The sequence below is a fragment of the Paroedura picta genome, chromosome 1 (genome assembly GCF_049243985.1).
Source record: "Paroedura picta isolate Pp20150507F chromosome 1, Ppicta_v3.0, whole genome shotgun sequence".
Lineage (NCBI taxonomy): Eukaryota > Metazoa > Chordata > Lepidosauria > Squamata > Gekkonidae > Paroedura > Paroedura picta.
Window position 1 is genome coordinate 18,835,330 of NC_135369.1, and position 11,762 is coordinate 18,847,091.

General features: G+C 45.6%; 1 protein-coding gene across 2 annotated transcripts in view; it reads right to left on the reverse strand.

Annotated features, from left to right (window-relative positions):
- The window catches only part of HNRNPUL2 (heterogeneous nuclear ribonucleoprotein U like 2), a 29,976-nt gene extending 20,568 nt beyond the window's left edge, over nt 1–9,408 (reverse strand). Inside the window, exons 1-4 of one of the 2 annotated variants that reach the window (XM_077324706.1) lie at nt 8,527–9,408; nt 4,173–4,305; nt 2,938–3,011; nt 2,237–2,376 (exon numbers count right to left, since the gene is read on the reverse strand). In XM_077324706.1, coding sequence (XP_077180821.1) covers nt 2,237–2,376; nt 2,938–3,011; nt 4,173–4,305; nt 8,527–9,103 — 924 coding nt within the window. In that variant the 5' untranslated portion in view covers nt 9,104–9,408. The remainder of the gene's footprint in view (nt 1–2,236; nt 2,377–2,937; nt 3,012–4,172; nt 4,306–8,526) is intronic. The other variant, XM_077324714.1, reaches the window with a different exon arrangement.
- Between the last annotated feature and the right edge of the window lie 2,354 nt (nt 9,409–11,762).

The window sequence follows — 11,762 nt, forward strand, 5'->3', positions numbered from 1 at the left end:
ATGTCAGTAGGCTCCAATCAACAAGAACAAAATAATGCTGTCTATAGTATATATTTTTTTCAGTGATTCCCAATATTTCCCAGTTTTTCTGCTGGGGAAAAAAAACAGTGTGAAAATGTCTTATTTTTCTGAGCCCTCATTTCTGTAGATCTGTACAATTCCTTATTAAATGGCTACCAAATTCAGCTTTGTGGTTTTAGTGAGGCTTAACTGGTTTATTATTGTAGGATATACATCTTCAAAGCAGTTCTGGAGAGGCATGACGCTCACAGGTTGTCAGTTTCACCTACTGTATTATGAATGTTGCATAACAATAAATTGTTTTTGCTTTTTTAAAACTATCAAAATGACATTGCGGCAGACGGGCTTTGTGTGACAATTCTACAGCACTAATCTACAGGAAGGGAAGAGGAGAATGTTGAGGAACACCTTGCCAAATGCACAACAGTTTCTGCCTCCTACCACTTTGTAGACAGAACACTGGGCACGGAACTGAGGCTTGAGGCTTTTGGCACCGTCCAAAGGCCTCTTGGCCTGTGGCCCATAGCCACAGAATCAGTCAGCCACTAGACTTAGCACATGGTTTTATTAATTATATCTTGCTTGTGTGCACTGTAGTTGCTTAGTTATTTCTCTGAACATATCGGTGCCAGGTAATCAGCTCGGGGATGGAAAATACTTGGGGATCTGGGGGGTGGAGCTTGGGAAGGGGGGGGACTCAGCCTGCTACAGGGCCATACAGTCCACTCTTCAAAGCAGCCACTTTCTCTAATTTAACTCTCTCATCTGAAAATCAGCTGTAATATCAGACCTCCAGGCCGCTCCTGGAGGTTGGCAACCATGGCATCAGTGAATAAATAAATAGAATGAAAACAGAAACAACACTGGTGCTGTGGGGTAGAAGGTCTTTCATAAAATACTCTAAAGCTATATTTTCCTTTGGAAAATGTTCTGTCCCACGTATGGAAATGTAATCAACCTACAGTTGTCAGGGTTGTTGTGCTGTAAATCAGTCTTGTTAGAAGGGCTAAATGTGGGATATGAAGCCTGGACAAACCCCATCGCTCCTTCGTGTGTTGCCTGTATGTGGTGTTCTCGGCTTTCTTTTTTGCGCTAAATTTAAATTTTCAATTGAAAAAATTTCCCGGCAAGTCCGCATCACTGCCTAATACAGGGACTATCAGCATACAACACAATGATCTTGCTGAAACCAAACAAGTTTAGTCAGAAACCGGTGTGAGAAATTGCTTGAGAACTCCATTTAAGCCACCTCCCTTAGCTGAGGAAAGGCAAGATGCTAATAAAAATAAAATGAAACCACAGAGCAGCACATACACCGATTCATAAAGGAAAAATGAAAGATCAACTTATAAAACTACTATATATTTTTTAAAATGCCACCCACACATATATACACACACCAAGGTCCACACACACAAAGAGACCTAGAAGGGGTCACAGTGCTACATTTTCCCATTCACATTATAGGGCTCTCTTCCATGAACAGCCCCCAAAATATAGTGTGCCCAGATGAATGCACTGAGTGTCAAACTGACCTGGATCACACTTTCTTGCTGAAAATTTCAAGAACTCATGCGCCAGCAATGCCTCTTTACACTGGTCAAACCAGTTGTCTTTCCCCAGGAGGATAAACAGTTGCATGCTGTCGACTGAATCTCTGAAAATGCTCAGAAACCAGCCAGTGAGAATTTTAGTCTCCCTGTACTATTCCTTAACCAATCAAAAAGCTGACGCATTCAGCGAAGCTTTCAAATGGGAAAACTACCTTCGGGGAGGCAGCTTAGTTAATGTAAAATCTGCATATGACATTCTAGCTCAGGTCAATTTTAGGAGGAGCTACTACATTACTAAAGAGGGACAAAGTTAAGTCCATCTTCAGGCCTGTAAATTGTTTACCTAGTGACTTAATTGCTGTTTCACTGATTGTCTGAGGGAATCCTTTTCCTTTTGACCACATCTTATCTTCATAAGCTCTGCATAATAATGTAACATATCTTAGGTACCCGTACCTTAGTCTGACCATTAACCTTGTCCCACCCCTTTCTGCTTGCTCTCATGTAATATGTCGGACTGTGTATGTATCTGCAACTAAAGACAATACTTCATACGCCTGATGAAGTGCCCCCTGACTCATAGAAACAATTGCTGGAAAATGTTAGTTTAAAAGTTTCTATTTTAACATGTATTGTGCATTTCATAGAGCAAGCCTCCTCACCTTTGCCTCAAAGCAGACTTTCCCCTTTGTCACTCCATGTGTGCTTCTGGCCCCTGACCAAAGGTTGGGGAATTTCTCAGAGAACAATGGCTGCCCTCCATAACGATCCTTGGTGGCTCTGAAGTGGAGATCGGATGTATCTGTGAGGGAGATGAGAACAACGAGCGTTTAAAATCAAGAACTGGGGGAAGCTTTTTCTTGGCCTCTCACATCATTTACAAATATCACACACAAAGTGCTTTTAACAAATACTTTCACTGTAATCATACACAGGGAAGCTCTGACACAATGAATCCTAAGCATAATTGCAATATAGTACCACATTCATCTACCCTTTCTTTCCTGTAAAGGTATGGAGTCATCAGAAGGCAGATCGCTATTAGTTCCTCTGACATGGAATACAACTGAAATACACTGTACAGAGCAATCTTCATTTCTGCCCAAACTTTTCTCTCAAATTTTGTCCACGACCTTCTCCAAAATACTCCCTGTTTTGGTATCACAAATACCTTGCAAAAGAGGCTGGACTAAGAAGAAGAGACTGGTCCACAGTCACACAATAAGTTTCCTGGCTCTGTGAGGATTTGAACTGAAATCTCAAAGGGCCTAGTCCACAACACATTGCCTTGCACTAGCTTTTATGAAGTTATATTTTCTTGAGTCATTATATAGATGCAATGCTATGAGGAAGAAACACGTACATGTGTCCAGAATCACAGTATTCTCGTCATCTTCTTCTCTAGGCTCCTCTTCTGGTGGTGGTGGAGACTTGGATCTGCATCAAATGAACCATCAGCACAATCAAGTTAAAAATGTACCCAATAGATAAAATGGTACATTGAAGAAACTGGCACAAAAAAGCCACAACTGTTTTCTATGGATTGTGCTACATCTTACATTACTGGCTGTCTTTCCCTTTTTTTGATATTCTGAGATCAAATTTATTTTACAATGAGAAACCATAGTAAAAAATTATAAAGCTTTCCACCCCTTCATAGAATGTCACCTCAAAGAAATACTGCCATCAAGAAAATACACAGAATTGGGAAGGGCAGGAGTTGAAACATAAGGCATTGTGAGAAATAATACAAAGTAAGGCAATGTCTTCTTTTCGTAAGAAAGAAAGGTGCATTCCTAATTTAGTGATAAAGATCTCCTTGATTACCTAGCTGACCTTGACTAATGCAGAGCAGAAGGTAGTTGGCAATTCACTGGTAGAGCACTGGACAATTCTTGCTGGAATATCAAGCACCTGGCAACTATAAGCATGTCGTACTTTCTTGAGCAAAAGGAGTATATTCTAGAACAGTGGTCCGCAACCTTTCTAAGGCTGCAGATGGGCGGTGGTGGGGAGGGCGATAGTGCGGCCACGCTTGCGCGGCAGGACCGCACAGGCGCGTTTGCGCCATGCGTGGCCACAAACACGCATGCACGGCATTTCCGCGCATGCGGGAAACTGCCGCGTATACGTTTGCGGCCACGCATGGTGCAAACGCGCATGCGCGGACCTGCTTCCCTCTTCCCCCTTCCCACAAAACGAAGCTTGCTGGGCCGTAAGCTAATTGGCCGCTTTTGCAGCTGATTTGCTTGCGGCCTGGGAAGTTTCTTACTGCGGGGCGGGGGGGGGGGGGGGAGGAGCCACAGCCAGTACCGGGGCCTTCATGGCCCGGCACCAGGCCGCAGCCTGGTGGTTGGGGACCACCGTTCTAGAACACTTAACCCAGAATAGGTATCTCCCCTAAGTATGTAGTATGGGCTTGTAAAGATCCATCAGTGGGCCTCAGGATCTGGTAATAAACATATAGAGAGAGAATTATCGACTGTTCAGCCCACTTCTTGCTCAATGTACCCACCCACCCAAATAAAAAAAACCCTGGGTTTCAAATTTTGAAGGCAGACTGGCTTGAATTCTGTGCCAAAACAATATACATCTCACCGGCTATTGTATGCCTCCTCTCGGAATTCATAATATGCACGGCCGTGCTCTTCCTTCTCTTCGCGCTGCCTTTTCAGTCCACGGCGTTCTCCGTCTGCACCGGCCTGCTTTGCTTTCTCATCATCTTCATTTGCTGTGGAGAATGGAGAATTTTTTAAAAGGTAGATTTTACTGAAAAGCACCTCAAAATGATTCTACTTTGAAGAACATCCTTAAACTATTTATCTTTAATTCTTACAACAGATGAATCCTCAGTGCTCAACATAACAGAAACAATCACTGTAAATACGATCCGCATGACCTTCCAGCCCACAAACTCAAGTCTTGGAAGAAGATGAAGTGACAAAACTTTATTTTCCTCACTGTGACAGGAATGTTCTGTGACAGCAACCCCCCAAAAAACTCCACAAATAGTTTTTGGAGTATATTTAGTGCCCTAAGGCAAATATCTTTGGACACTAGAGTGTCAGCAAGTTAACACACGTTTATGGAGATGGAAATGTTAATGATATCTGGCTAGGAACCCAAAGGTATTAGAAACAAACAAACTGTGAGATAAAGCACCTGTTGCTGTTAAGTAATAATGGGGTACAAGAGACTGTTTTTCCATGCTACTGAACATATCTTCTTCTTGGGTGAGATTAATGTGGTGAGTGCTGGTATAGTGGCTACAGTATCAGATAAGAATCTGGGAGATCTGGGTTTGAATCCCCACTTCCACTTGGAATCTTGCTGCGGGACTTTTAAGCCAGTCACAGTTGCAGCCTAACCTACTTCGTATGTCATTGTTATGAGGGTAAAATGAAGAGGGGAGAATGCTGTAATCCCCTTTGGGTCCTTGCAGGGAAGAAAAGTAGGATATAAACAAATAAAATTAATGTTTTCCAGTATAAGCCCATTGTACAGGATGACTTATTAATAACTATTGAGAATTCAATGCTTCCTTGGATAACTTTTTCTGTGTAAAAACTCTTGAGACTTTAAAAAACATGTTTGATAGAATAAAAAAAGCACTCAAACCCAAGAAGCTACTGATTTATTTACAGGAAAAACTTGAAGTGGATGTACTTCTACTTACATGTACATCCTGCCACAAAATAGTACAACCAGTTTATAATTTCCCTGCCCCCTGGGGTTATATACAATATCTTATAAACATTTCCTCATGCTATCAAAACTTTAGACCTTCTGCAAACCAAGGAGATATTTTAAATGCACACGGAAATGTGACAAATCCTAAGATTTAAAATCTTCAGGGAATTAAGTATAGTATGCCTTACAGTAATCTATTTCTTCTTTTGGTAACTGTCACAATCAAATGACCAATTCCACCACAGATTTTTTCATGACCAGAAACAATTAATTTTTCATTTAGAAAGAATGAAGCTTCAGATAAGTATGAAAACCATTCCTCTGCATAACCAGAGTCCAGTAGCACCTTTAAGACCAACCAAGATTTATTCATGAGTTTTCTAGCGCAAGCACTTTTCCTCAGACTATGAACTTCCATCTGAGGAAGAGTACTTGTACTCGAAAGCTCACGCCTTGAATAAATCTTTATTAGTCTTAAAGGTGCCACTGGACTCTGATCTTGTTGTGATACTTCAGACCAACAGGGCTACCCACTTGAATCATTCCTCTGCATATCACACCTAATCCAATCATTGTTATTGTTGCCTGCTATTGTTATTCACCTGCTATTGTCATTCGGCACTTGAAATCTCTCCAAGATTTAAGGACAGATGGACTCACCTTATGGCTCTATCTGAAAAAGCTACCAGTGACTCATGAAATCACATGGCCTGCCAAATTTTTTTAAATCTTTAAGGTACTACTAGACTCTGTCTGTAGCAGTAGAAAAGAGCAAGACTAACACACTTGCCCACCTTGAACTTGTAGAATCATTCTCGATAGTCCACGGGGCAAGAAAAATATCTTTCTAATTATCAATAGTGTACCTGCTACAAAGGCATCTTGTTTTCCAACCACAAGCACATCCAGACAAGTAGCAGAAAAGCATCTGAAAACTGTAGGATGGCAAACTGACTCAAAGCAACATGTGTAACTGATCTTAGCCCTTAAATTTCCAAGTTTCTAAACAATCAAACACTTCCTATTTCTGATAACTGAATTTTTGCTCTCAAGGCCTCATACAGAATTACTACTCTGTAGTAGTGAAGCCTCAACAAGTGCCACAGAAAAGAAAAAACGATTGTACAAACAAAAATTCCACAGGCCCTTGCAGACCTGCAAGTAATCTAACGAGAGATGGAAATGAACCACTGACATTGATGCAACTTTCTAAAACTAAATACACTAGACTGAAAACCACTAAGAGAACAGCTCGTGTTAAAATAAAAACCTGTCTGATAAAACAAAGTGTGATGATCTGGTCTTCCTGAACAGACAGTGAGGCTCTGAGAAGCACTACCAACTACCATGGAAACATCCTGCTCCACCCTCTACCTATTCACAAAGCCACTGCATCAAATTCGTATTAGAAATACTTTACACAGGTTTACAGCAGCAATTCAAATCAGTTAAGAATATGACAAAGTTCCCAGTTGAAATCTCACATCTGTTGCAAACTCTCTTAGATTGGGAAATCTGCTTGTCTACCAGTGGGAAACCTCCAATCTGAAAAAAGGGAAGGGCAGCTCTGAACTGTCCTTCAAGGATGCTTTCTGTTCTGAGATAATAGAGAGTACTTCAAACATCTGAAACACATTATCCAAAAGGCTAACTACTTCCACTGAATAAAATACAGCAAAGCTGCCCAGTACATTATTTACTTACCACATTTTTGCTCTAACCCTCCTCCTAGCAGCTCAAGATGATATATAGTCTATCCCCCCCATACACACCCTATGTCATCCTCACAACAACCCTGCACAGTATATGAAGCCAACAGCACCTTATCTGAAGCTTCAAGGAATGGCAGGCATTTAAAATCTAGCCTTCCTGTTGCCAAGTTAAACAATTCTAGCCAGCCCCTAACACAGATTCTCTCATCTCTATAAAACCAAAACTGTTAAAACTATTTCAAGATTAATATTCCCCAACTGCAAGCCAACCTTGAGAGACTAGCAGTATTGCCCAAAGACACCTGTGAGTGAAGCCTGATTTTAGCTTTTTAGCTCTCAATCACTTAATCACTCAGTAAACACCAGAGCACAGGTTTTACAGTATAGCAAGATACACTGTTGTCCTAAAATTTGATTCAGAAGAAGCCAACACAGGGGAGGGAAGGTAAAGAAGATTGAAAGAGCAGGTAAGAAACATACTTCTTATAGTAACTGAGCTGAATATAAGATTTGTTTTAAAGTCCTACGACACCTTAAAGACAGTGCTGAAAACCATTTTCTTTGCTCTAAGAAACTGAACCTGAAATACTGTGTTTAGGGGAACTTCTGAATGAATACGGCTTGGCTGTAAGAGCGTAGTACACCGCCCCAGATGTCACCAAGACAGGCAGTATATAAATTACATGAATAAAGAAATAACATGCATATTTACTTGGGAGTAGGCCCAAGAGACCTAGGCACGCAAGTAATAAATATGTGACTACTGGGCTGAACCACATCCCTAAAAACGAAAGTGACAAAAAAAAAACCATGCCACCTAACTTAATCCAGCTAAACTCTTTTGGTTTACTCTCTTCCCATGCAAAATGCTTGCACAGCACTGATCCATTTTTTCACAAGTCCTTTTTTCCTCCCTTTTCCCGCAATCCCACTAGCCTCCTAGACAAAGATACGATTCAGGTGGGCAACCGTCTTGGTCGGAAGGAGCGGAACGAAGAGTGAAGTCCAAAGGCACCTTTACGACCGGCACGGTTTTAAATCAATTCCTTCATTTACTGTACTAAAGTTTGCCGGTCGCAAAGGTGCCTTTGGGCTCACATTTCGCCAACCCTACACAAAGTCCCTCCTGGCGACGCCCTCCGATGGAAAGGCTGGCCTCGGAAGCCTACAAAGCCCGGCCCTCCTATTTGGGCGGGAGAGCGCTCGCTGGGATTGATCTATTTCTGCGCCCGGCCAAAGAGCCGGCAACCCCTTCGCCGAGCGAATCAGGCCCCCCACGGGGCTTTCTTCCGAGTAATAAGCATGAATTGGCCGGGGGAAGGGGGGTCCGCCACCCCAAAAGGGATCCTTGGCAGCCCTCGAGGAAGAGGCGCCGAGGACGAGCCGTGCCCCCAAAGCGCCTGTCGGAGGAGCGAGCGACGGCCAGACCCCCCCCCTCCCTCCCTCCCCGCGGCCGCGTGCGCAGGTGCCTCCGCGCTCCATGAGCCACCCTCCCCCCCCCGCCGCAAGCCCCGAGAGGGAGGATGCCGCCGGCCCCCTTCCCGCCTTACCCGCCTGCTCGTCCCCTTCTTTGGCCTCGGCCTCTCCCTGAGCCTCGTCTCCACTGGGGACTCCGCCGCCGCCGGCGCCACCTTCCTCTTGGGACTGCTGGGCGCCGTTGACGCCGCCGCCGCTGCCGCCCGCCTGGGCCTGTTCGTCGCCCGCGTCGCCGGCTGGCTGCTGAGGCAAGGCCTGGCCCTCGGCGCCCCCCGTGGCTTGCGCGGCGGCGGCGGCCGTCGGCGGCGTCTCCGTCTGCATCGGCTCTTCCTCGTCGGCCAGCAGGGCCTCCTCGTCCTCCTCTTCCTCCTCCTCCTCCTCTTCGTCCTCGTCTTCCTCGTCCTCCTCGTCGTCGTCGTTCTCCCCGCCGCCGCCACCGCCGCCGCCGGCCGCCAAGCGGGCTCTGGCGAGGGTCTGGCCGGCCACCCTGGCCGAGTCGGCCCCGCCTTCGTCAGGCCCGGCCGCCAGCATCTCGGCGTCCAAGGCCTCCTGGAGGCGCTGGGCCAGCTCCATTTTCAAGCCGCGGGAATCCAGGCCTCTCCGCCCGAGCTCGGCCCGCAGCTCCGTCACCTTCAGCCGCTTCACGTCCATGGCGCGCGCGCTCCGCGGGGAGGGGGGAGCAGGAGGAGGAGGAGGAGGAGGGAGGGGGGAGGAAAGAGAGAGAAAGAGAGAGGGGGAGAAAAATTAATCGGCAAGAAAGGCGCTTCTCGGGCTCGCTCCCTCGTCGACACTAGCGCGCCTGCGCAGCTCCGCGCTCGCGCCTCTCCCTCTCTCTCTCTTTTTTTTTTTTTTTGCTTCCCCAACCCTCGCGCTCGCCCGCCTCAGCGGCGGAGGCCTCCTCCCCTGCAGTCCGAGCTCCGCGCGCACTCGCCAAGCTCAAGGCGCCTGCGCCGGAGAGCGGGCCTCTTCGCTACTACGCAGGCGCCGGGTGGTGCGCAGGCGGAGAGGGGACGACGGTTTAGAGGAGAAGCGGCTTTCGCGCAGGCGCGGGTAACTGACGCGCAGGACCGCGGTGCATGCGTTTTTGAAGAAGGAGCGGGAAATTACGCATGCGTGTTTGGGGAGGTGGTCATTCCGAGTTAGACGGCGGCTTATTGTGTTTTTTTTTTTTTTTTTGACACCACCCCTTCCCCTGGGTCGTTCTGGCGAAAAGGAGACAGCCTTCGGACGCTGCGACAATACGCTTGCGTAGTTTTCTACTTTTTAATCAAGCGGCCTCTGCTTGCCAGTGCGCATGCGCTATCGGGTTTTCGCGTAGTGGTCTATTGTGCACCGTAGCGGGTTTCAGGCGGGCAGCAAATGCCCCAGAGGGGCGCTGTGGTGGTGTGTTTTTTTAATTGGCTGAAACTCACCAATCGCAGCGGAGACTTTGCGGTGCTAATCTGCCCGGAAACATTCAGTGCTTATTTTTGATTGGACGGCTTCGACCGTGTCTTCTGCCAGCCTCTCCGTTCGGAAGGCGCCATGTTGTTCTTAGCTTCATACTAGAGAATGAGCTTTTTTAAAAAAAACGGGTCCCACGTTTCCCCTGAGCGATATTCACGTTTCGAACAACTAAATGAAAAGCAGAAATGCAGTCCTCTACACTTTGTAATTTTGTCATCGCTGCATGCCTATGGCAGCGGAAACCACACCTATTGAGGTTTTACCTGCGATGCACCTCTAGAGTGTGCAATAACAAGAACGAGGCCATCCTTTTTCTTTGCCTCCCGCTATGCGTGATTGTCGTTTTTTATCCCTAACCAGGTTACCCGAAGTGCACGAGGCTTAGCAGACACTGGGTGAAAAAGAGGAAGAGCTATTTTTTATACCCTGCTTTTCACTGCCAGAAGGAGCCTCAAAGTGGTTTACTATTCCCCTTCTTGCTCTCCCCCCAACAGACACCCTGTGAGGTGGGAGGAGCTAAGAGAGCTCTGAGAGAACTGTGACTGGACCAAGGTCACCCAGCTGGATGCATCTGGAGAAGTTAATGGCTCTTCAGATTTGAGACTGCCACTCAACCAAGGACACCAATCTGGGTGCCACCTGGAGCTCTCCCAGAATTACAGTTGAGAAAGTTACAGAGAACATTTCTGGGGGAAAGGGCATACTCAGAGGGCAGATGCCATCAGTGCAGAGGGGAGCTCTAATAAGAACATAAAAGCCCTGCTGATCAGTCCAAAGGCCCATCCAGTCCACCATTCTGTTTATACAGTGCCTAACCAGCCACCTTCAGGAAGGCTACAACTGCAATATCCTTCCTGTCCTCCCAGCAGCAGATTTAAAGAGATATACTACCTCTGGTAGTGGTCATTGATATCCCAGTCCTCCATAAATATGTCCACTTCCCTTTCAAAGCCGTAAAGGTATCCCCTGTGCAAGCACTGAGTCATGTCTGATCCTTGGGGTGAGGACCTCTAGCGTTTTCTTGGCAGACTCAATATAGGGTGGTTTGCCATTCCCTTCCCAAGTCATTACCATTTTACCCCCCAGCAAGCTATGTACTGAAGTTGCCTATTACCACATCCTGTGGCAGCCAGCCCCACAAATTACATGCTGTTTATTTAACGTTATATTTGTATATTGCTCACCCCAATGGCTCAGAGCAGATCACGAATAGTTAAAATATACAAATTATATATATCGATTGAATGTCAATAATCTTAGGTTTTAAAATATTAAAATGGAGAGCAGAAAGATAAATTGCTGGAATCTGCCTCCTTCTCCCTGTATAAAGAAATATTTCTTTTTGACTGTTCTACTTTGATCTACTCTTCAGCTTCAGTTAGGGATGCCAGCCTCCATTTGTGATTTGGGGATCCCTTGGAATTAAAGTTTATCTCCAGACTACAGAGATCAGTTCTGAAGAAAATTAAAGATTTGGAGGGTGGGCTGTATGGCATTCATTGTACCCCACTGAAGTTTCTGTCCTCCCCAGGCTCCACCCCCAAATCCCCATTAATTTCTCAGCCTGGATCTAGTAACACCCCCCCCCCAAATATCCCTTGATAGGGGGCCAGGGAGAAATCTATCAACACTGGCTTCAGTGGATGACCCCAGGCTCTAGTATTATGAGAGAACTTTTCTCTCTGCCATGTCCACACCATGCATTATTTATTTTATTTATTTAGATTTTTATACCACCCTTCCATATGACTCTGGACGGTTTACATAAAACATTGTAGAACATTTAAATAGAACAGTATAACGGCTAACAATCATGATATAGCATACCAACTAGAACAGCATTTCAACAAAACAATAGCATTGA